Raw genomic sequence first — 26536 nt, 5'->3', positions numbered from 1 at the left:
ACAAATTTTAAACTATCACTGCAACTTAATTTTATAATAATATTAAAATAAATCTAAAAAATTAATTTTGTGATCAAATCATCTTAATATTGTTAAAATAAAATTAATTTAATTCAAATTTGTAATTAGAAAATTAATTTTGTGATCAAAGCTTCCCAAACCACTACTGACGCCCAAAAACACGTATCATCGTCATCTTATGCTCTGTTGTTCTTGTACAGTTTTTAACAGCAGGTTTAGCATTGTATCACCTATGAGATGCTCTTTATCCTTTCTACTTGTATAAAGGTTGTAGAACATTTTTCTGAATTTGTAGAAAAACTCGTCTGTTTTCATTTCATCTTTCCCACTTGATACATATTCGAAAAATAGTTTCTAAATTTAAAATTTCGAAATTATTAAACTTTAATATAGATAATTCTTGAAATATTCTAGGGAATTTTTCGGAATTTTGGGAAATACTTCACTTTTATCCCGGAATCCCGAGACAAGCAAAATACCAGGAAATGAGAAAAATTTAGTCGTAATAAACAAACTAAAACATGTTAAAATTTTAATACGTTTTATTTGTTACTTGAAAACAGCCGGTGAGGCAATTCACATAATTTGCAAAATGGAAATTGTGTGAAAGGCACCGATAAAGAGATGGAATAAACACCCTAACTCAAGACACCAGATAGAGTAGTTAGTGCAATATCGCGTCCTAACTTGCAATAAGTAAAATACGTTTGAATTAGTCCAAGTGATAATATTTGAAACGAGCGAGCTGGGACTCAACGATACAGTTAAGCACTGGAAATGTAGTACGGTAATACTTTAACTATTTACTTAAATTATAAAAACTATATATAAATGATACAAAATCAAAAATAGAAAATAAACATGTGACAGACGAATGGACGAAGGTGTTCAATCATTTTTTTCGATTGTTTTACTTCCACTATTTTATCAAAAGATCTGTTAAAACTCATAAAAATTATTTCCCACGAACTTGCTTCCTCGTTGAGGATGATCTATGTAATTAGTCGTGTGTCACCCGGAACTTTTACAAGTAATTCACGTATTGGACACCTAACCCTTAACAACGAGATCTTGACCTCATGAAAAAACCCAAGAGAAAAAATAATAAAGGAGAACGATGACAATTCCAGGCAGTTGTCATCTGGTCACCGTGAAACCAACCCTTGGTAAAACATCACGAAACTTTTACCGTCGATCTACGAACAAGTGCTACCTAGAAGACCGTGTGGAGTGTTTTACACCGTGGACATTTTGTGGACTGTGTGTGTCTCGGTGGATTATGATTCGTGAATACCATTTATATCCTGCTGGACAGCCAATCTCCCAACCAAGGTATTTATCAACTCGCGGGTCGTTTGTAAACTCTCTCTCTCCGTGTATTTAGAAATTTTGGTAGGACTGTTAGCTATGCATCGCCTATATATTTTGTTATTTTTATTAAATTTATTCTTGTTACTTAGCCAGTATCCCGAGTGACTTACTTCCTCGTTTCTTCTTCCTCCACCTCCACATCAGACGTAACCGCTCACTCGCGGCCGCTCGCGTGACGTAACAACTCTCTGTCTCGATATTGGAGTCCTGAAAAACTCGGAAATGTCACATCCCGACGTGGGGTCAAAGAGACTCCGACCCTCCGGTCACAAATACAAACAAATTTTTCATTCGGCAATTTACTGGAGTGATTAATTCAGTCAAAGAAAGAGAGAGAGTTTATATAATCGAGTCAAGTATAATACTTTATTTTATTTTCCCATGTTATCTTATATCCAACGGGACTGGCATCGGAATCCTACTTTTGGCGGGAAAACCCTTTTCACTTCAAACACAAACTTTTTTGAGAGTTTTATTTCCAATTTTAGCCGCGATTCGTTTGTGTTAGTCCTTCCCGATTAATTAATTGTAGCGATTCGAGTCATGAAAATAGAAAAACAACAAAGACAGCTTTTGTGGAGTTGATATCAAGATCAGAGTCACTCCTCAGGAATTTTTTTTAAACCGAAAGTAAGTTTTCTGTGACTTACGATCTTTGGAAAAAAAAATGTTTCCTGTTTGTCAAGTTTTAAATTTAATTATTTAAACAAAATATTGCTAAATAGGTTCTCATAGTTATATAAATGAATATAACATATTCGTAACATACTTAGGGATACACACTTTACACACTTAATAGAGCAATCCTTCGTTCCTGGTGCCTGTCAGCCTCAGGAGTTTTAAGCGCTCTACTTTATTTCAATTTCCTGCTACGCCACGCTTTGCAGGAATTTACAATTTATTGCTGGGTCGCAGCCGCATTACAGATTTTTCCCGACATAAAATTTAATATTATTATATCATTTGTACAGTTTCAGAGTTTGAATGATTAGTAAACAAACAATAAAATGTAAAATACATTGAAAGATTTGTCAGATCGTATAGTCTATGCACAAATTTCAGAATTAGGGATAAAAAATTTTCACTAAAAATTAAAAGAAAACTTGTATATCAGTAGCAAGTTTGTTGATAAATATACTGTATTTGTGAAAAAAGCACGCTGAATTGAATTTAAAAAACTTTACTATAAGGGAAATTGTGTCGTTATAGATAAGTCCCTTTGTCACTTCAATCATCGATATTACAACCTTCCTCTAATATGTTGTGACTTTCTTACTCTTTTCATGCTATGGTTAGTAGGTAGTAGCTAAATATATGCTGGTATAACCAAACACATTAAAAATAAATCAAATATCGAAAACACACAAAGGATGCATAATATGTACTTTCATACCGAGAGTGATAGACGAACTAGGGGAACTCAACAGATGGTGTTTCTGCTGCAAGCGCATATCTTCACTGCGTGCACAGTTCGAAAGTAGAAGCCAGTTCGACCTACAGATCGAATTTCTTTCCAATGTAGAGTATGAAGTTTTAAACATTTGAAGTTTGAAGTTTGAAGTACCACTGTAGTTTGTTGTTTTTCAGTTTTCAGAAAACAAACCTAATAGATACAGTCCAAAAAAATTAGAATCATAAAGAGTACAAATTGTAACATTTGTCTTCAACATCAGTAGACATAAAACTAGATTAGTACTAATAGCCAGCATTTCGTGGTAGCTATTCGTACAGATTTACTTTTATATATATTAACCTTACGTACTCTGACGTATTCAAATTTTATATTTATCTATAACAATAGGTCTATAACAACGAACCGTCAATAGGTGGCATTGAGAATACTACCAGTAAAATCATTATTATGAGACACAATAATTTAATTTGATAAACGCAGCAAATGAATTTATTCTGTAACAAGAGTATCCATGCACCTCCGGACAAAATTACTTGTGTGATTCAACATAAATGTTGTACCGGGTCGATTTGCAATTCGCTAACCTCTCTGCAATCAATAAACAGGCGGTAATTTCTGTTCGTTTTTCGGTTCTTAACTAGTTTGTAATTAGCAAGATTTTTATCGTCATTAGACTCACTTTACCTTTCAAAAGTGGCAACTATGCAACCCTGACTTTCAAGTATAAACAAATCAGACCTGTAAATTCGATAAGCTATAAATTGGATTTACTTTTTTAGCTTAGTCAGTATAGCACGTATATATGTTTTTGCTGTCATTGCGTACACTTAGGCTACTTTTCACTAATTTCTACATTTAAACTGAAACAAAACAGACAGAAATTCTTACTATTGTAAAGTGTATATTCATGTACTTATATATGTATGACATCTATTTCACATTTTTCATTTTTTATATTAATACAAACTTTTTGTATCTGAACGGAAAGTATATAAGAGTATCAATCCTTTTTGTATTTTGTGAATTTTGTTTGTAAATACAAAAGAAAATTATGTTATCAAATACTTGATTACCATTTTGAAATATAACGGTAATTTTAGGAGACACTCAGGATCTACCTTCCTGCAACATTCACAATAAGAAAAAATCCATCTGATTTGAAAGTGGGTGTGTATCGCATTTTGTGAGTAAATACACTTTACAGCAACTGCATAAATTTTATTGAAAACAATTAAATTTTTTTCAGGTGATTATATCTTGCCGGCAAAATCATCCCTTTTTATCAACATTTATGGGATTCATCATAATCCAACGGTGTTCGAAAATCCTGAAGTGTTCGATCCAGATCGATTTCTACCAGAACACTGCGAGAAACGTCATCCCTTTGCCTTTATACCGTTCTTTGGCAGTCCACGCAATTGCATAGGTGAGTAATTGCGACACCAGACTAAGACCTTCCTGTGTTTCTTATGTATTCACCTTTCTTCAGGTCAAAGATTCGCTATGATGGAGATGAAGACAGTTTTAGCCAATGTTCTTCGAAATTTTCGAGTGAAGTCTTTGGACCACAGAGATAAGATTTTCGAATCTCTTGATGTAATCCTTCATCCTAAATTCGGTATAAGAATGACCGTCGAAAAACGATAAAAGAAAGAATTAGTTTCTTTCTGAAAATATAAAATTTACAAATTACGAAACAGTTTTTCATATTACAGTGTTCCACGAATTCCAGATTCTTATCGGTATGATAATCCGCGCTGCAAAAGTATATACATGGTCAGCCTGGCAAGAAAAAGTCTATGTTAGATAAAAGAAAAAGAAGGTGACTTGTAAACGTTGACAGGTAGGTCGGATTTCTTTCAGCTTCATTCTTTTTTATAATCTTAAAATGTTTTTATACTCATTTGTCATAAACAATTTAACTTGTTTATGCAATTTATATTACTGTGATTTATGTGTGAACGCACAATGTCGTCTTCCATCTTTATCATCTGACATAGACCCTTTTGTTCAGATTTATTAATATTACTGTGTCCAGTACAGTATACTAAATTTCAGTAATAAATTTTTAAAATTATATTTTCAAGCGTTTAGTGTATCTATTTACCTTACAAAAAAGCAGTCAGAATGCATTTCATTAATTTTGATTTTGGGTTTAATGGCATAAAAATTTTTCACTTTCCAAAAATCAGAATTTTTAAATACTTGAAATTTTAAAAAGTTTTATCTGATAATAGTTATTTTTTATGTGGTTCTGTACAATAGAATTATTTGTGAACGTGCGTAGCGTTTTCCCTACGTTGTGAGGTACTACTCCAGTTTAAATACAAAATTAGACCAATATTCAACCAGTTGTAACACACATCTGCAACACAAACGTAACACTTCTTTTTCATTTTTCACAACATAAAAATTACAGTAATTCAATAAAGTAGGAAAGCAGTTGTTATATTGTGTGATTGGCACTCCGCCGAATTGCAATTTTTTATCATATTTTAAATTTATTTAACTTAAAATATGTGTTCTTCACCTTGAATTAGTTGTGTCTATTCTTGTATATAAGAAGAGTATACTCTTCCTGTAAGTGTACTGCCAATCATCTATCTAACTCCTTTTAGGATAAACGTTTTGGATTTCTGTTGCCAACCGGAAATTAATATATATGTAGTGATTCGGGGTAAGATGGTAAGTGGGGGAGATGCCTAATTTTCGTTATTTTCAAACGATGACATCAGATATTCTCATGTGTTCGTACGATGTATCGTTGGGCCAATATTGAGTTAGGAAAGCTGTTGTTGGCTACCATTACCACATTTTCTAAATCTGATAAGGATGAAAGCAAGATAAGAACGAAGTTTTTGTTGCAAAATGTTTCTAGAGTCACTTTAAATTTAAAAGTAAAATAGAATTTATTAAAAATTGCGAAAAACAATTAATGTGTGATGTAGTTAAGGTTCTAAAGTATCCATTGTCAGCTACCGCCGATCCCGATCAAACATGCTAGAACACGTGAGTCCACTAGACATCTTACCCCCTGAGAAATGGGAAAGATGCCACATTTTTGTTGGGATAACCTGCCTATTGTTAATAAATTTTTGTTTTCTTGTTTTATTGCAGGATATGCATAGAAATTATACAGAGACTTCTCAAAAAGGTTTCTGGACTGAAAAACGCTTTCAGATAGCTATAGAGCACATTAGAACGGGCAGAAACTTAACAGTACTTATATAATGTGCTATTACATCTACTGTAAAGTACTTTCTACTACATATGCAATAAATTAAATTTGGTTAAGATATTCGAAAATTAATTTTATACATTTGTATTTGTTATTTAACCCAATGGCATTTGGCATCACACCAAGATACTCGGGGTGAGATGCCTAAAATGCCAGACAGTGAAAAAGTCGTCATTGCAAACAGAATACATAATTATTTTTGATATTCTCCAAAGTTTTATTTGAAAAACATATTCAAGAATATGATACTTTCGTTAGAGGCCCCAAAACCCAAATTACCGCTATAATTCCTTTCATAAGAAAAATGTTAGCCATCTTCCCTTGATCCACTCAACTTAATTGAGGCCTCCTGCCCTTTCCTGCCACTTTCTTGTCTCGATTATTTTTTATTTAACTCCATTCTCGAGATTAAGGAAGGACCATAATCAGACAGACATGCAGACACTCATTCAGACACAAACCGTCGACAGCAGGAATCCATAGCTCAACAAGTTTTTCATATGTACCTAATATTACATTTATATTAGCTATTAAAGTCTGTGTTACAAATCACTACGAATACTACGATTATTCAGTATTGTAATATATGTAGAAAAATGATTTTTCCCTTGGTTTTATATAATAAGTTATACAATTTTATGTAATAAACTTTAGTATAAAAGTACATGTTAATTCATAGAATCAAATTTCATTAACTAATACATAAATTATACATAAAATTGTAGCGAAATATACTTATTTTTTTTAACTTATTCGTTCACAACAATCTATTTAATGCATCCAGTTTTGCTTTGTAGTAAAGATTTCAAAAAATTTCTAATCAGCTAACTGTTATACTACGCCCTTTTTTATTTATGAAGAGTAGGAATAGGAAAAAAATATTTTAAAAACTTTTTATATTATTTACTATTATAAAGTACCTTAGAGCTTAATTTTAAAATATAAGTGAATTATATTTATTTTATAAATGTTAATTAATAGGTAATTTTTTCAAGTCAGACCCCACTTAAAATATGACACATAACCCCTGTGTCTTTCCAACCTCTTTGTCTTTAATAAGCTAAATCTAATATCACAACTAGCACAATAACCTTCCCGCAAAATTTCAGAAATTTTTTCGACAGAATGGACAGGAATTATTTAGATTTAAAGTGGTTAACGGACATTTTTCAATCTACAGACCCTTCAAATACCACATCTATAAATTTACTTTTAACTAATGGACGCCGTCGTCCTTATCCAAACTTATGACAACGCAATGTTTTTCTTATTTTAATATTCCAAAAGTATTAATTACGTACAAATTATTTTAAAAAGAAAATAAAGAATCGGTTCAAATACTCTTTCAGGCAACAAGTTTTGACCGTAGGCATTAAATAAAGACCGGCTTGAAATGGGAATAGAGCAGGAGGGTGAATTATAAAAAGTCAAGCAATTTTCTTGATCTGTTAAAAAAAAGTTTAATCTGGTCAAGTCGTTAAACAACATTTAACGTCATACATATTAATGTTATTAATATGAATAGTGTATCCTATTATGTCACTAAATAAATAAATCTTTCCGAACATAAGAAAAAAACAATTTTGATTTTTTTATAGACAATACTCAATTGATAATTGATTGGGGGAATTTCTCATCTTCGCCATTAGAAGAAAATACTATTCGTCATATAAGAAATTATATTGACTGGGATATCATCTGTCAACGAAACGATTTATCTCTCACATTCATTTCTGAATTCGCTGATAAGTTAAATAGAGAAATCCTACGGAACAACTATATATTCGCTACTTCATTTATTAAAAAACATATTAAATGTACAAAATGGGATTTAATTTGCCAGCATCAGGTGTTAGAAAATCATTCTTAACCAACTTTTCACAATATCTAGTTTGAAATAAAGTTGCCAAATTTCAAATTCTTTCGGATAATTTTATTAGGCGATATACATACAGAAATTTGATATTTAAAAAAAAATTTAAAACACTAATGATTAAAAACTATGAGTTTATGCATATTAAAGATTATATAAACTGGAGCTTTGTTTCTTGTTACCAAATACTTGACCAGCAATTTATTGACAACTTCCAAAATTAACTTCCTTGGTGTTACATTTTCAAATACAGAAATTAGACTAGGAATATATTGTCAACAATCACTAAAATTTATTACTCCACTTGCAGAAATGTGTCATGTTTTAGATAAAATGAATGAAAACACTGGAAAAGCTTAAATAAAATAAGTTTATTTACATCTATTAATGTAAAAATAAAACAAATTTAAAAAATTATTTTTTCGTTTCAGTGTTATATTATTTTATTCCATTGTCATGTTTTAATTTTCTCGGATATCAAAACATTTAATAAATTATACACACACTTTGCCTTATTCTTAAAATAAAATTAATTTAATTAAAATTTATGATCAGTATGATCTGTACCCAGGGATGGCCAACATATAACCCGCAGGCCAAATCTGGCCCACTAAATGAATTTATTCAGCCCTCAATTAATCTTTCAATATTGGCTACTTAACTTCTAATAATCGGTCAAATGAATTCGTGATACTTCTTTTTTTTAAAAAAATTCTATTGTAGAGATTCACAACTTTTGTATTCATCTGCATGATTGTGCCAGAATAAAAAAAATGATAAATTTAAAATAATATTTATCTTAAAATAATGTATGTTAGACAGTAATTCAAGATATGCAGATGATATTCAATTTAACGTAGTTATTCATGCGCTTTGACAGAAATATAATACTTATATATTTAAACATTTATTTATTTAAATGAATCGTTTCTGTAGTTAATGTTTTTTTAATTTTAATATTTCGTTCAGCCCGTGAAAAAAGTTTTCTTTTCAATTCGGCCTGGGGGCAAAAACTGTTGGTCACGCCTGTCCAAATCACTACTACTGGTTTCTTGTGCTTCTCTTGAGTAAAATAACAAAGCCTTCAAAATTGCTTAACAGGGATAATTAACTTTTGAACCTATTTGTTTGTCATTTAGAAAAATGCTTTATTGAAGGAACATCTATTTAAAAAATAATTTACAAGTGAAACTTTTTCATCTGTATTAATATCTGTTTTGTTTTTGTTTATATTTTTTGCTTGAACATGTGGATAAATTGAATGCAGATGAATATAATTTTTTGCCAGAACTGGATATATTAAATTCCATTGGTGCTTACTATCTGAAATTGTTGCAACAGGATGAATTATAGTCAAGATCATTTCAAAGTTGTCATAACCTGTTTTTTGAACTTTTGAATTTATCATGATCCTATTAAAATGTAAAAATTGAATTAACGTTAATTTCACTTTTCACGCTTAATATTTTATTCAATTCAACAAAAAATTTAAAGAAAATATTATGTATGTTTTACAAATTGTAAATTTGTGTTGTATGGCAAAACCATTTCAAAGTGGACACAAAGTAAACTAATCAATTGATATACTTAAACACACGCAAGCAACATGTGTTAAAGCAATTATACCTGAACCGATTCAAGGTGACATTACACATATATTGATAGCCACCCCAAGAGTCTTTTAGTCCTTTCTCTTTCAAGGATAAAATCCATACAAAACTCAATACTTAAATTATAACTAGAAAAGTCGTTGAATAAATAAAGCATTACATTTTATTAATTGTTATTTGTAAAATAAATTCATAAATGTTAAAAAGTTTATTATAACATTTAAATGAATGTTCATACTTACATTTTCCGCAAAGTTTTCAAAAATCCTGAGCCTTTACTGGACAGAAAGTCACATTCCAAACATAGGCCCAACTGGAGAGTTGTGGTATTTTGTCTCGGTGATTGTTTCTGCTTTCTTTCATCCATATATAGAGAATTGAAAAAATATTGCAAATCCAATAACTAATTTCCATTTGTAAACATTTTCTATATTGAATATGACCATTTTCACTTTGCTTCTGTTTTCGATAGGCAATCAGTTTTAAATTATTTATCTTGGAAATAAGGGCGTCGCCAGCCAATGGGCTGGGGGGCAAGATGATATAAATTGATAGAGAATGTGAATTGTATGTAGGTAAAATAAAAACGATTCATAAATTTTAAGAAGCTTAAGGAGATTATTTTAATTAAAACATAATCTTCTTGGGTTTTTGGTGAACTTTTCTACTACTTTATTATTAAAATCCTTTATGTTCTCATTGATGATCTTTCTATGGACATTCATCATTGCAAGACCATCGAGGCGACTTTCCACCATGGTACTTCTTAGCCAGGTTTCTGTCCGTCTCAGGCTGCTAAAGGATCGCTCTACAGTACGCGTTGTGCACAGTAGGGTGATCAAAAATTTTAGCGCTTTACTCGTTTCGAGTAAGAAAGTTTTCGTTTTTTTAGAACATCCACAACGGCCTGCTTAGTTACATTGGGTTTATCCTGCCAAAATTGTTGCCACAGTTCAAATTCGTATTTTATGTTTGGTAAATCGTAAAATTGAGAGAAAGTTTGGCAAGCTTTTGTGAGACTTTCCATGGACATGGTTTGCATTTGCGCCGGGTGTAATTTAGATAATGCGAATGATGGAGTATTTTCTTTTGCAAATCGTCCTTTAAGAAAAGTAATAATGGAGTTCAGTTATGACATTATTAAAGACCTTTTCCAGTATTCTTGGTGGATGGTTGCTTCGATAACTTTGTCTTCCAAAAATGCGCAGCACTGATGTCATGTCCTCCTCCAGTCCGAGTGTTTTTGCAATGACAAAAGCATCCCTAAAGGCTTATAATTTATTAAAATCCCATAAAATATGTACTTCTGGAGGGTTTGCAAGATATTTTTAAATACAGAAACCACAAAAAAAATTCTTTTTGTTGGTTCCTGTAAGATAATAAAGAGGAAATGATATCTGAAAGTAGCAGATGTCGATTTAAATATTAAATATGGATGAGGAAAAGAAATTGGATATAGAAAAGTGGAAAATTACGTAAGTAAAAAAATGTAAATTTACTCACAAAATAATTGTAAAATGTAAATATTTTCCTTTATAAGATAGGCTAATATGTATTTTTATATCGCAGAAATGTAAGCAAAGCTGAATTTCTACTACACTGTATAATAACAGATCATCAAATATGGATATCCTTACTAATTATCGTTTTACATTCAATTAAAACTTTAATTAAATGATATAAAATATAATCTCTACGACATCTCTGTCAATAATTTTATGTTAACTTTGTTCATTTTATCGAATAAATTAAAACTGTGTAAACTAGTTACATGTTCTGCTAATCTTATGCATTTGTAAATTAAGGAGTTTCAAATTTGTTTATGAAATTTTGTGTATAATTAACTTAGTAAATAATCATAAATTAGCTTTACAAGAATTTCCAATTCTCTTACTTAAGAAGTATTATTTTGTATTATCAAGCGCAATCTTTACTAGGTTCTGAATAAGACTGCATATAAAATAATTCAAGAAAATTCTACTAAGTTTTGCATTACTGTCAATTAAATACGTGAATATGATGTAAATGCATAGATTAATTCGTGTAGATAGCAATTAGAAGCACCAAAATCATTCATTTATTCTAATATATCATTAATAAAATAATTTAAATCATATTTTAATTATTGCATTCATTTTTCCCTTATAACTAGGAATTCCTTGCCAAGTCATTTTGGCGGAAGTAGGTACACCGTATTGTTTTAGCCAGACTGTGTTGGGAATTGGGAACGCGATCTGAATGGACTTATGTCCGAAAAGTCTGAAATTTAATCTTAACCCCCGTATTCACCAACGCGAGTTAAACAGAGAGTTGACGAACTCGAGTTTAGATGTAACTCGAAGTCAGATTACGAGTTACTCCTCTTTCGTATTCAGATAAAAAGTTAACTCTAGAGTTTCGCTACTCTAGAATTAATATTTAAAAACAATCCTGCGTTCGAGATTAAACAAGTTTTCTTTTGTAAGCAGCGTCTTGATTGGTTGAAAGCAAACACGTGCAGAAAATGGCGGAAAGTCAAACGGATAACGGTGCACGCCGCAATTTTACTAATTTTGAAAAAGAGATACTACTGGAATTAGTGGAGAAATACAAATCAATAATTGAGAACAAAAAAACAAACGCTGTTTCTTCAAAACAGAAGAGGAGTACCTGGGAGGTATTAACCGAGGAATTTAATGGAATCCCGGGCGTCACGAGTAGAAAAAGTAAGCAGCTATGGGACTGCTATAAAAACTTAAAAAAAAAAGCTGTAAAAGAACAGTCCCAGAAAAAAGCCGAATTATTTAAGACAGGAGGAGGATTTCCTCCTGTCTTAAATAATTCGGACGTTATGGCTGAAAAACTCCTATCGATGGGCGTTTTAACTCAGCCTTTACATAATGACTTCGATAGTGATGCCCAACCTAATACAAGTAAGTATTAAGGCATTATAATTTATAATTTTTTAAAATTTGAATTAATTAGTAATATATTTTAATAGCAGAGATAGCTACAACTTCTGTAGGAAATGTTCACGATATATCTGATGTATCTGCATCTGAAGTAAGTCAATGTTTATTTAGTTATCAATAAATTATAATACTTAAATGACAATTGTGCAAATATTTATAGTATACATGAAAATATTTCCTATATTAAGTCTACTTCACTGTACAATACATAATAAGAATATACATACATTTTATGTATAAATTACATCTATAATTTAAACTATATCATGTAATTTAAATGTAAAACTATAATATTTATAGATATAATTTAATAAAATATAATATTTAATATATTATTATATAATATATATTATTAAATATATGAATTGTATGAAAGTATATATAATATATATATGAGTTTTATGAAAGTTTATACTGTATATACTAGGGTAGATGTACCAGTTTTGGCCAGTGTACCAGTTCTGGCCAGAAAACAAATTTAACTTAAAAATATAATCACCCACATATTCAAATCTGTCCAATGAAACAAACTTCTATTGTTAACTGTTCATACAGTTAACAATAAAAGTTTGTTTCATTTGTGATTATATTTTTAAGTTAAATTTGTTTTCTGGCCAGAACTGGTACTACACTGGCCAAAACTGGTACATCTATCCTATTCAAATTGTGTACATCTTAATACTTTGAAATATTGTTATAAGTTACACATTGTTTCATTTAACATTTCATTCATAAATCAAAAAAGTCTAGATTATTTTCAGTTACAAATGTCTTGCAAGTTTTAAAAGAACTAGTATTAATATTAGTAGTTAGTAATATAGTTTTAATGCCAAGTTCACATATTTAATTATCAAATAACATAATTTTTTATCTTGCAGGTTTCAGTTACACCACAGTTAACAGAAATTACAAATGTAATGGCCATGGAAGTTATTGAACCTGCTGCAGATTTTTATACTCAAAATATTGATAATCAGCAGGTAAATCTTAAAAATAATTATATTCCATAAAAATACTGTTTTACCTTATAATGAAATAATTACCTTTCAATTAGAGTTCCACTAAAAAGAAAAGGAAACAACCTGAAGCAGCTGAAGCAATCTATGAGCATGCAAAAAGAAAAAAGAAACTCTTGAAGAAGAGCACAGTTTAAAAATAAAATTTTTGACTGAAGAACACAACATGAAAATGCAATTGATGAAAGCTCAGCTGAAAGTTCAAGAAAAAATATTACAAATCTTAGAGAATAACCCATCTAGTTTATGTCTTCAATTGACAAATTTATAATGTACTTTTCTGCAAAATATATATATATAGTGTAAAAAGTGTTAAATTGTTTTTATTTTTTAATATAAAATTTTCTATGAAGTATTTGTGACCTATAGTTTCTTTTTAAAATAACAACACAGTAATAACAATAAAACTTATTTAGGAATATTTTATTACTTAACTTTTATAGAGAATTACTTGTTTCAAAAAGTAACTTGTTTTCATTATTATTTGTTTAAATAAAATAAAATTGTTTATAAAATTTAAAAAATAAAATTTTCTTCAAATTGCAGCATCTTTATGCATATTTATATTTAATATATTTATCATCACTAATCCTTCTTCAGCATAAAAGAGTTTCTTGAGTAACAAAAATATCTTTTATTTCAAAAAAGAAATTTATTTGGATAATCAAAATTTGATGTATAACAATATTGAAAGTTTTGATATTTTTTACTTATATTGATTTGGCTAACTCTTAAGCAAAATTTTTGGCCCTGAAAAGGGCCTTTTAATAATAATGTTTGAAATATTTGCATAATCTTTTAAGATTATGCAAGCATTTCAGAAGTTAAATGCTAAAGAAATCTGCTATTAATGCATTTCTCTTTGCAAATCCAGCTGCATTCTGACTTCTGACAACAGGCACTGGAACATCTTCATTCATGGAAATATCATCAGATTCTGTTGGAACTGTCATATTTCCATGTGAAATTGCAATGTTATGAAGCACTGCAGTGGCAACTATGACAGCCATAGCATTTTGAAGGTTGCAACGTAACCCTACCGATAAGCAGGGAAAACGTCGTTTCCACAAACCATACTGCCGTTCCACTGTGTTCCGTGCTTTTATGTGGCATCTGTTATACCTTTCAAAGAAAAAATAATTGATATTAATTTTGAAATATATATGATCACTTAAAACTATATTATGCATTAAATATATTTTAATAATATATATCATAAACTTTAATAATTACCTTTTTTTCTTGATCACTTTGTGGATTTAATATTGGTGTTAACAGATAGGCCTTGCATCCATATCCACTGTCACCAAGAAGATGATATTTCGACGGAATGTCTCCTGCTTGAAACATAGCACACAGATGACTATTGGCAAATATAGTGCTATCATGAGAACTACCTGGCCATCTGGCTACTATATTCCTGATTTTCAGTTGGCTATCTGAAACTGTCTGAACATTAATAGAAAAATATCCTTTTCTATTTCGAAATAATTCGGCAGTTTCTCCTCCCGGTGACTGAATTGGAATGTGGGTGCAGTCAATGGCTCCGTACACACATGGAAAACCACTCAAATGAAAAAAGTCTTGACTTATCTGAAAATATAAATATATACTTGATCTATTATTTTTATATTTTATTACAGTTCATACTTTGAAAAGTAATGTATTAATTAAATGAATAAAGACTATATAATTTAAATTAATGATTCTAATATAGAAACTTGTAAAAAAAAACAATATAAAATTATTTTATTACTATAGTTTCGAAAGATAAAGGGATATTAGGCCTACTTACTTGCGTTCTTTCAGATTCTGTTTTTGGCAACTGAATATAATCTGCTGACATTTGTGCAATTAAAAAACTCACTCTATTAATCGCTCTGCAAGCAGATGATTGACTTAAGTCATTTAAATCGCCTACGACCAACTGAAATGTTCCCGTGGCATAAAAACGTAGAGCCAACAACAGTTGTTCCATCGGCGACATCGCATAATTTCTTCGATGATGTAGAAACTAAATTGTCACCAATTCGTTCTACTACGTTTCTTACGCTCTCTTTTGGCAAACGATATCGACATAGAAAGTCGTAATCGTCCAATTGTTCGAAGTCATTTCTTCTTGGAGAAATAATCCGTCGACTTCTTCGTACCATACGGTCTATATAATCAAGATACTTCAGATTTTCTAGCATCTCGGCTTCGTCCTCGTCGAATGTCGCCATTTTCCCCTGAAATAGATCGCTTTGCGCAGGCGTCAAACCTAGATTTATCGTCTACTCGCCGATTTTCTAGAGTTAGAGTTAGAGTTAGGGTTATTGTATTTGACTCGAGATTCGGAGTTGGTGAATACCAATTTACCAATAACTCGAGAGTTAACCCTAACTCTAACTCTAACTCGCGTTGGTGAATACGGGGGTAAGAGAGGGGGAAAAAATATTGACTTTATTGTAGAGAAATAAAGATTTGTTTATAAAAATTTGGCAGCTTTCGTTGTAAACTCCTGACAATTCTCTTCATTTCGGGTTTCTCTTTCTCCATTCTGTGTTCAATAAGAGGACATGTTTTGATCACACCTATTGGGGATTCGTCCAGCCCCACGATAGGAGGCGGCCGGATAATGAGGTACGGAATCCGACATTTCTAATTGGAACCCACGAAAAATTCTTTGGCTGGTGATCCGGACGCTATTCCATCTTCAGAGTAACAGGATAACGCTTGAATTTCCTTGTCCATTGGAATGTATTATTGTCTTCGTAATCATCAAGGGAAGTAAAAAATATTCTCATGCTTATTTGTAAGTTTTTTTTCAAATTAATCGTTATTCACTTTGTTTTCGAATCTTCCTACTTTGAATGTTGGTAACCTTAATAAGAAAGGTGTAAATTACGTATATTATTTTATAAATATATTTTATTTTTATTATTATTTGCAGATTCAGCTACTGAAGTGTTTAATAACACCCGAGATCGTTCTGATACTGATTATACGATTGAAATTAGTAAGTAAGTTGAAAAAATAGTTAATGACAAATCCGAATAAAACCTTTCTATTCAGATCTATTGTGAACGTGTTATCTTAATTCTTCATAATCAATATTTTTGTTGTTCTTTATCTCTTTCAACTATTGTACAATGATCTATTTTATTAATACGAGTAATTATAATGGCAATAAGCGTGAATGGATCGAAGATGGAAAACGATTTCTTAATTTTAACAGACTGAAACATTCCCATAGCATAAATAGCTTTGTCATTTGAAGTTTCCTACTATTACATACTTTTACATAGAACCGTAAATTGACACAGATTATAATATACATCCTGAAAATTTAAGTAAGAAATCGAAGAGTTTCTGTTTAGTCGTACAATGTGATATTTGCAGCTTATTTCACAAAGAAAAGTATTTTTTATATGCGATTTCATATTCTACGACACAATTTTGCATATTAGTAAAACAGCATCAGTCTATTTGACTATAAAATGGTTTTGCAATAAGTATTAAATGAATTAGTCTTATTTTATTACGCCACCTTAAGTATTATTGAGTATTTATTAGACATTGACTATTAAGTCTTGACTATTAAGTATTTATTAAACATTGTGAAATTCAGCCGAACCCATAATAAATAAATCTAGTTAAAAATGTTTTAACCTTCTGACTAAAGTATAAAAAATTCTTATTAACAGTCCTGTGGAGTGTAGACACTCGATTGACAATCAGAAAAATCGGGTAATTTTGCAGTTTTGGACACAAGGCGATAAACAGCATGTATAGGTCTGGTAGTAAAGCGGTTCTCTTAATTAACTGATTCTCATCTAATTCCCTGTGTGTTTTTTGTTTTGTTTTTGTTTTTTGAAGAAATAAAGGTTAGTTTAATAAATATTAAAGCACAGTACTGTCCTGTGATTTTTCTCTATGTAGGATTAACATCCCCAGCTCTGCCTGTCTCTCGATTGCCTTGCTTGACCCTTAAATCAATAGCATTATCACAAATTCGTTAAGATATAGCTTTACAAATGAATAATGTAACAATGAGTAATATAACCATTTAAAAATTTTGTTTTATTTTATATTTTAAATATGCTTAATATAATTACTAAAATATTTTTTTAGTTTAAAAAATATTTTAATCATTTAAAACATTAATAAACCACATTTTTTTCATAATTCAGAATAACATCGGCACTTCTTCAATGGTTCACAAAGCTTTGGTATTAGTTCAGTCCCATTTTCAACTTGAGTCCATTAGGAAGAAAATTTCACAAAGACATTGAAACCGTTTACGAATTCGACAAAAAGCCAAGTTTATTTGTTTTTATTGTTAAGCCATTAACGTAATTAAAGAATGGAAACAGTTCAGGTAATTAGAGAAAAAAAAAACAGAAACTAATCGAAGAACTGGAAGACAAACAATCGACAACTTTCAAGAAGAGAAAGAAGTTATAGAAGTGAAGAAGAGGCAAGCATTTCTGGATTTACTACTTAATCATCATTTAACAGATGGAAGTCTCGACGAAGAAGATATTAGAGAAGAAGGCGACACTTTCATGTTCGAAGTAAGTTTTGTTTACAGATTTATAAATAACTGATATTTAGGTTGTATAAAAATTTTGTTTTTAGGGGCATGACACAACTTCTATGAAAATTAGTTGGTCTCTTTATCTGCTCGAATTGCATCCCCACATACAAGAGAAACTGTACCAGGCGCTGGAGGAAATTTTTGCCAAAAACATAAATAAATCCATTACGTCCGAAGAGCTTAAAAGAATGAAGTATTTAGAATGTGTTGTCAAGGTAAAAAATTTTCGTTTTAAACAAATTAAACAATTTAAAGTATTTATCGGATGTTTAGTAACACTAAATAATTATCTTTAATTAGCGTCGTGTTTCTTACCGTACGATACGATTACCTTATTCTTTGGTTGAGGGAAGTAGTGGCTTATGTAAATCCGAAAGCAACTCGGAAAATTATTTTTAGAAAATTTACAAACGTATTACGCTGTTGGTGGTAGAAGGTGCGGTGGAAGAACAAACCTACCTTAAGATAAGCTATTATGAAGACAAATATATGTAAATTCTATAGGCACTTCACATCACTTGCAAAAAAATTGAATAATTAAATAATTTCTGGATTAAATCATCTGTTTCTTTACATTGTTATTCATAAATGCTTAAATAATCATTATTTTAATAAAATACGTCATAATTTTAACCCCAAACACAAAAAAATGAAGAAGTTTAAACCGATCTTCTACTCGCCAAGCTAGACGTAGCGAACGCCATTATCAACCTTTTAGAATTGCCAGACGGCGGTCTTAAAAGCATTTTTTAATCCGTTCTTAGATCCTAAACAATACTCATTTTGATAAACTTAGAAAAGAAATATAGATAATTTAAGATAAAAACAACACAACTACATACACTAGGTAATAACTTAAAACTTGAAAACAATAAATAACATACGTAAATACTGTATAATAAAATGAAAATTGCATTTACTGTATGCTAGTGAAATGTAAAAATGTCTCGTTTTTAAGGTTAATATGCATCTACGTTCAAGTCTTTAAAGGTATGAGGTATCACTGTAGTTTGATATTATTCAATTCTCAGAAAACATGACAATAGACAGTGAATGGAATATCCTAGAGTAAGTGTATCAACGCGGTTTTTTCGTAGCTCCTATTTGTAACTATTGCCAGCTTTTTAGCTTATAAACTTTTTTCAATTTTTTTGATGTAGTACCCATGTAAGGATTTCTTTTCCAATTCTTAATTCTTTTTTGTATGATTCAATTTTTTGTAGTTTTGCTTGCTACATGATATTGTGTGTAACTTCGCTTTTATTACTTCTTGAAGCAATTTTTCTATGGTTCTGGTGTCCTCGTCATTTTGTTTTACTTAAAGCAAGCCTCTTTTGCCAATCCCTCTGCATAATTATAGCCTATATACTGTACGTCCTCTGTCTTATAGTAAGGCTGATCTCAGATAATTAGTTGGCATTGAAACGCAATATTTATCTTATAATCGAGAAAATATGAAAATAAATATTTCTGTATATTTTTGTTAGTTAATATAAAAACTTATTAAATTATTAAATACTCAGCAACTGTTTAAAAATATTAATTTCAGGAAACACTCACGCTCTATCCTCGAGCGTGAGTGTTTCCGGTTTTTGTCATATTGAGAAAGAATTCTTCAGATTTGAAAGTGGATATGGAACGCATTTCGAAAGTAATTACACATTGAAGCAATGGCATAAATTGCATTGAAAACAATTAAATTTTCTTTCAGGTGATTATATCTTGCCAGCAAATTCATCTCTTACAGTAAACATTTATGGTATTTATCATAATCCAACGGTGTTCGAAAATCCCGAAGTTTTCGATCCGGATCGATTTCTACCAGAAAACTGCCAGAACCATCATCCCTTTGCCTTTATACCGTTCTATGCCGGTCCACGTGATTGCATAGGTGAGTAATTGCGACACTAGTTTAATTTTGGGGTAGAGAGATTATTTTCATAAAAACTGCAAATGATAATAACGAATAAAATCTTCATTAAATTTATAATTTTTGTATGTGAGGATATGTATATTTTTGTACATAAAAAAGATATTTGTTTACAATTTTACTTGTATATATGTTATTTTCAGTTTCAAATTTATAAATATAAATAAACAGTGTTAATTTGTGTTAAGTATTTCCTTCTATAAAGGCAATACTTAACAAAAATTAACACTGTTTATTTATATTTACATTTATATTTATTTATTTATAGAAAATAAATTCATTTGCAAATAAAACACCATTTTATCGATTTATGTGAAATCTTAGATTTTCTACAATAAAAACAATTAAATTTGTTTATATTTCGATAACAACAGTCCACGTGATCCACGTGTCAATTCGCACCTCTTTCATCTGGCATAGACCCTTTCCATTCAAACTGGCTTATGTTTACTCTTTCACAGTGCGGACTATATTTGATGAAAATACTTAAATTATACTTTTTTAATTATATATAAATGTTAAAATATTGTTAGGCCAGTTTAGTTCTATTATTTCTAATTAATAGTTCGAATTTCTTTATAAGACACATTGTTTTCTATTATTTCGCATCTAAAAGGAACCATTATGAAACCAAAAGTAGTAAAAAAATTTTTTAAATCTAGATTTATATCAAGTTTAACTATTTATATTTTAATATGTTATAACTAATCTAAGGGTGCGAGTATGCAGACACGATTTTAGTAGCGAGCAATAGGCTATAGTTCACGCAAAAAAAACATGCACAAGTGAGAAGCAACAAATATCGCTGGCGAGAGCGAATTTCTTCTACTTGCACATATTTTACAGGGTTTGATAATCATTGGGTCTCGCCTCTTCTCGCCACATATTTCGATTATCGCTTGTTCGATTATCGCACAATTATCGCTTGCTCGCGCCTGCATAGTCGCACCCTAAGTTTTAACCACCCAAACTGCCAATTTAAGTTGCAGTTTGAGTAGTTAAAAGACTTTTCATTGAAGATAGTTAGGCGTATTAAAAAAAGGTTTACAAAATCAGATATTTTGAAAGGAATCACCTTATGCTACTTCCCTATCCTTTATGAAGCAGTAAGAACAATTGATATAGAGAACGATATCTAATAACCGACTCAAGTCTGAGATTTAGAATTCACATAATTTGGTTATAAGTTCGCTTACAATGCAAAATCGAGCATTTATTAATTCAAAATACCAAAAAGTTTTGTAATATTTATTTAAAAAAAAAGATTCGTTGATAAGCATTTATTGGCGCTATACGAGAGTTGCACTCTTTAGACAAACGCTAAATCGAGACTTTTAAAGTATTCAGAAAGCGACATGCATGCGGATAAAGGAAAAAGTGCCAAATTATTTGATAGGTTAAGCAAAATTCTTTGAGGAACAAATGTATATTAGTATGTTCTGTTCTTGATGAAAGTAGACTCATCTCTACCACGTTAGAAAGTTATAAATACAGGTATTATTTTATAATTATTTTTATTTTTTTAATTTTTTTAGCAATTATTTATATAAATAATTCAATTTTACAACCCATCTACGTATAAAAATATTCGTAAATTTATCCGAAGACTAACAATTATAGAATGAAAACTTTTGTTAATACATCCCCATTACTTCACACACAGAAATTCGAGTTCAACGTCAAAATATAACCTTAAAACGATAAAGGAACGTACAGAAATTAGAAACTTTTATATATTCTCACTTGTAATTTTTAGTAAAATTTACGAATTATTTAAATTATTATTATTATTATCATTATTATTATTATTATTCGGATGAAAGAGTAAAGAAAAAATATTGAGGTCAAAGACAGTAACTGGGAAATTTAGCTGTCAAGGCTGACCTATAACCTCAGGGATAATGCTTAAACAATAATTTTATAATTATAGAATGTAATTTATTTGTTAGTGACTGTATAGCCTAATTTTTTGTTTTACTAAGTATCAGAGAATGACATAATTTTAATTTTTAAAAATAGAATTAATTGTATTAAATTTAATGTAAGAATTAAATATTCATAGAAGAGAGAAACTAGTTTAAATCTTGTTTCCTATTCCTAAAGTCAACTAATTTAGCGTGTTAAACAATTCAAAAAAATTGAAATAAGTCATAACTTTCACTGTTCAATTGGAGAAATAAGAATAAACGCATTCATAATTTCCATTAAATAAATGAAATTGATAAAAAATTAAAAAAGAGAGAGAGAAAAAGAAAAATCTTGACTCAATTATGAAATAAAGAAATCATCCTTTCTTTAGGGCTGCTGAATTGTCACTCCTCAATTACAATTTATACAGAGTGGGCCAACAAAAACGAAATGGCAAAGTGTTTGTGTTCGTCCAAGCAAATCGCTCGGATAGGTCGATTTTATTCTCGAGGGGACATCTTTTGCAATAAAGTTTTTGCGATTCTGAATACAACAGACAACAAAAATTTTAAAAACTCATTTATTTTGTATTAACTAAACAAACATTCATTTCGAAAAAAAATGTTTGTTTAGTTAATATTCAGATTCGCAAAAACTTTATTGCATACGATGTCCCCTCGTGAATAAAGTCGACCTGTCCGATCGATTTGCTTGGACGAACACGAACACTCTGCCGTTTCGTTTTCATTGGCTCACCCTGTATAGTACACATTTTTTATCAATAACTGTAAGAAAACCAGTGTTTAAGTGGTGTGCTTCTTTGTTAGTTATATTATTAATTCATAATATAATATAATATAATATAACTGCATTTCCGGGAACGTAGTCTCTTGACACTGAAACAATAGAAATCATATAACTTAGTCTGTCCATTAGAAATAATGCTTACTCATACCGTTAATAAAATAAATAAATAAATAAAAAATCAGGAGAGTAATTTCATGAAAATTTTCTTGTCTAATAATAGATTTATTAAAATCCTAAGTTAAAAACATGTAACTCTGCCTATCTTTTTTTTTTTTCTTTTTTTTTTTTGTCTTTTCTGCCTATCTTTCTTTTTTAGCGCTCGTCTTTGCTCTTCCCTTCCTCTTTTTACTTTCGCTGGACTAGAGTAGTCATACTGGACTACTCTAGTCCAGCGAAAATACCTATGCATACATCATAATGTGTGCGCACGATACTTTCGATTCGTCACTTTTCGGTCGTAGATTTCCCATTTTATAATTACGTGACTCATAGCCTGGTGATAACGGAAAAAAGAGACAGATAGGACATCGGTATAAGTCACAGGTATGACTTCACAAATTCAAGACAGTGTAAAGCTTCGGAAATGGGTCTAAAATTTGTGCAAAAAAAAGAAAATTTTTTTAAAATAGAAACAAAATCATTTTAATTATTATAATTATTAATGTTGTGAAAGGAAAGCGATAAACAAAAAAAAAAAAAAAAAACGGGAAAACGAAAAATGGATATTTTATGTCTATAAAATGACATGTTTGTAGAAATTTCCGAGAAAGTCCGTTTTCTCAGGTTGAAACAATAGATTAATTTGAGTACTGAGATCGAACGTCTTCGATAGGGATCGAATTGTCTGTCGAGATTCCCACGATCTGGGTTCCGATCTCTACAATTAGTAACGAGGGAGAAACCAATTGGAGAGCGGGGGCAAGTTGGCATCGACCTATCAGAATGTTCGATCTGGATCTCAAAAGAAACTTATAAAAACCGTCAAAGAAAGGATGTGACACTCTCTCGGTTATCAGTTCTTAGTTTTGGAGTGCTCCGCTCTTGGATATTGGTTGCTGTTCAACAACGAAAAGTTGGTCGACGTTTTAGAACAGATTTTCGTTATTTCATACCGGCAAGTATCGTACAGGTCCCGTCGCCAGAAAATCATTCCTGCTAGTTGTGTTGTGCGCCCCGAGGCCCACGTTTTTCTCCTCGTCTTAGCAAGAAGAAGAGAAACTGACCTTGACTGAACATTTTTGCATCGAATTGACTGAACATTTTTATCGCAGACTGATTCACCCTACGGATAGGCTTTGCGCCGAAGAAAAAGAGTAGTTGTAAGCGCCATTTTTTTATACTTAATAAAAGGTTTGCGATGGAAGACCTGTCTCCGTGAATTTTTCAACTCCCAAACGACAGTGCTGACCGCTAGGTTGTCGTGACACTTTCTTCCATCTGGCTAACCTCACAACAGCTTAATAGCCTGAACGGCTCGAGGCTTTCGCCCGTGCACGCTAAGTGACTTTCATTACAAGCATTTAGCTTTCCGAAGTCTATGAGAACAATTATTTGGCATTGACGGCCGCAAATTTCGCGCCAATAAGCTGTATCGACTTGTTCGATTATGTGTTAAACTCAATTTCATACTTATTTTCACATTTTCACTTTGCGGTCCTTCTATGTTGTTTTTCCGTTATTTACACATGTAGGTCACTTCATTGTTATCATCACTTATCACATACTGCCACGACACTAATGTCTGTCGGCTACAACTGTCAAGAATTAACGCGATTGGCGAAGCGTAGTGACAGCGAGCCAATAGAGAGTAGGGTCGTTGCCATAATGCGGTTTGCGCGCCAATTTTCGTACGTGCGTTAATCAAGCCGAATACTTTGGCCGAATATTCGGCTATTCGGACTGAGGCCGAATATACTATTCGTTACAACATTACTAATAACGAGTGAAATCTTTAATTACGTCCGACACCACTCCAGATATGATAAGTGACTCTCCTATATCTTTCCACCCCTTCGACCTTCAACCACGAAAATTGAACAGAATTAATATCTGTAATGTCCAAAATTCCATGCAAAATTTCATAAAATGTCGACGAAAAACGTAGGAGTTATTAAGCTTTAGAGTGAAGGAAAAAATTGTGTCTCCTTCCTACACACAGAGCCATTTATGTCACTTAAGTAAATACATGAAAGCTTACATAATTAATGTTATGTAAGCATTTATGTAGTGATGGCCTGCACTTTTGGCACGTGACCTACTCATTAATTGTCTCTAGTTTTAATTAAAATGCATTTACTATTTCTTAATTATGCGAATTATACAGTATTGTTCCTCGTTTTTTAATCAAGTGGTGCTAGTTATTATTGGGCTACAATTTTGAAATTGCAGGCCTTCATTCCCACAGCCTGTTTCTCTGTCTTTTGTAACTTACAAGTTAGATTAGAAACAAAAAAAAAACACGTAAAATTTCAATGTCAGACATTTGTAAGAAAAAAACTGTCTGACATTGAAATTTTGTAGGAAGAAATTTGGCAAAACGATTTGGAAAAAGTATAAAAGATTTAATTTACTCATGTTAGAATATTGTAAGAAAGCCGAATTGAGAATACGAAGTATTCAAAATGTGAAAAACTAGTTTTTTAATCACTTAACTTGCTTAGAAATATTGCATTTATTATTAAATCTCAAGAATTTTATGATCATTTCCTCCGAATTAAGTTGTAAGACACGCAGGCACACAATGTTTTCAATAGTTTCCAAAGGAATAAAAGAAACAATAAAATTTAAGGCCAAATAGGGCAAACAAATTCGTCTGATAAAACGTAGAAGGATGCGAATTAATCATTTTTTACGGGAAAGAAAACGTTGACGGCTCTACTTCCCAATTACTTGCTGGTAATAAGTGTAATTTTTATTTCAGGAATATTTTTAATCTTTAAAGTATTCAGCAGTAAAAGAAGAAAGATGTCTGTCGACTCCAAAAGCACGAATGTTTGGGATAAGATTTACTCAATTGGTAAGTGTTACGTATTTTTATTTTACCCACTCAAAACCTCAGCGTTATGAATCTACTGCCAAATTTTAAACTTAAATATAATTATTAATTCTTTTCGAGTAATAAGGATACATATCTAGTCTTTCTTATTGTTATGTTCGTATGTGTCTGCATAATTCTTTAGTTTCTTGATTACTGTTGGAAACAGGACTACACTGAATCACGAGATTAGCTGATCGACAGAGTGCCTTTCTTTTAAAAGCCTCTTAGCATTCATTGTCTTTTAGCTACTATAAGGTCTTAATTTTCTGTTAGACCGATCGTAATAATGTAGCGAAATGATTGTCTTGAAGAAACATTTAACTTTTGAGATAATTATTTCTGTTACTCAGATGCTTAGTGAATGCTGCAAGTTAAATTTTTACAAGAAATTACAGTAAAACCTGTATAAGCCGTAACTCTCACGTTTACCGACATACAGGATGTAATCTTAACACTTTTGTATTGTTGGATACAAAAAAATTGGGTAAAGTCTAATTCTTATTTAATAAACAATCTACTTCAATGATTTCAGACAGAGAAACAGAAGTATTATAGAATAAACCGATCTTAATTTTGGAATGCAAATTTAACCTCTCATTGGGATGTGTTTCAATAGAATAAGTATACATTCACTTGTTAGAAAGTAAATTTTCAATAATGAACAAACATCACCAGTCTATTTTACACAGAGCGTAGGTGTAGTTAGTTTAGTGAAGCCTGTGTAACCCGGACTAATATGGTACTAAATATTTTTTCCTATTTGGCATGTTTTCGTTATATT

General features: G+C 30.8%; 4 protein-coding genes and 1 long non-coding RNA gene across 5 annotated transcripts in view; 4 read left to right on the top strand and 1 right to left on the bottom strand.

Moving 5' to 3' along the window:
- Positions 1 to 1614: 1614 nt before the first annotated feature.
- LOC136980792 (cytochrome P450 4C1-like) lies at positions 1615 to 4629 on the top strand. The gene is made up of 5 exons (XM_067276987.1): positions 1615 to 1686; positions 3907 to 3973; positions 4053 to 4232; positions 4296 to 4424; positions 4539 to 4629. Exons 1-5 carry the CDS (start codon positions 1615 to 1617, stop codon positions 4610 to 4612), a joined length of 522 nt encoding a protein of 173 aa, XP_067133088.1. The 3' UTR covers positions 4613 to 4629.
- Positions 4630 to 12512: 7883 nt separating this feature from the next.
- On the top strand, positions 12513 to 13599 carry LOC136980785 (uncharacterized). Its single transcript, XR_010881602.1, has 3 exons — positions 12513 to 12569; positions 13357 to 13458; positions 13533 to 13599. It is a non-coding gene; the product is annotated as an uncharacterized lncRNA (long non-coding RNA).
- A 716-nt stretch (positions 13600 to 14315) lies between these two features.
- LOC136980784 (putative nuclease HARBI1) lies at positions 14316 to 15487 on the bottom strand. The gene is made up of 3 exons (XM_067276978.1): positions 15290 to 15487; positions 14728 to 15087; positions 14316 to 14616 (listed from the first exon to the last, which is right to left on the bottom strand). Exons 1-3 carry the CDS (start codon positions 15479 to 15481, stop codon positions 14611 to 14613), a joined length of 558 nt encoding a protein of 185 aa, XP_067133079.1. The 5' UTR covers positions 15482 to 15487; the 3' UTR covers positions 14316 to 14610.
- Positions 15488 to 16278: 791 nt separating this feature from the next.
- Positions 16279 to 21585, top strand: LOC136980791 (cytochrome P450 4C1-like). The gene is made up of 8 exons (XM_067276985.1): positions 16279 to 16288; positions 16427 to 16492; positions 17878 to 18050; positions 18115 to 18288; positions 18374 to 18389; positions 19623 to 19724; positions 19785 to 19964; positions 21539 to 21585. Exons 1-8 carry the CDS (start codon positions 16279 to 16281, stop codon positions 21583 to 21585), a joined length of 768 nt encoding a protein of 255 aa, XP_067133086.1.
- LOC136980790 (cytochrome P450 4c3-like) overlaps positions 21374 to 26536 on the top strand; it is a 25136-nt gene continuing 19973 nt past the window's right edge. Inside the window, exons 1-2 of the mRNA XM_067276984.1 lie at positions 21374 to 21497; positions 25639 to 25734. Of these exons, the coding sequence (XP_067133085.1) occupies positions 25683 to 25734 (52 nt within the window). The 5' untranslated portion in view covers positions 21374 to 21497; positions 25639 to 25682. The remainder of the gene's footprint in view (positions 21498 to 25638; positions 25735 to 26536) is intronic.

This window comes from Centruroides vittatus, unplaced genomic scaffold, assembly GCF_030686945.1.
Source record: "Centruroides vittatus isolate TY-2023 unplaced genomic scaffold, ASM3068694v2 contig_724, whole genome shotgun sequence".
Lineage (NCBI taxonomy): Eukaryota > Metazoa > Arthropoda > Arachnida > Scorpiones > Buthidae > Centruroides > Centruroides vittatus.
Note: the sequence above shows the minus strand (reverse complement) of the source record. Positions and strands in the feature narration are given on the sequence as shown.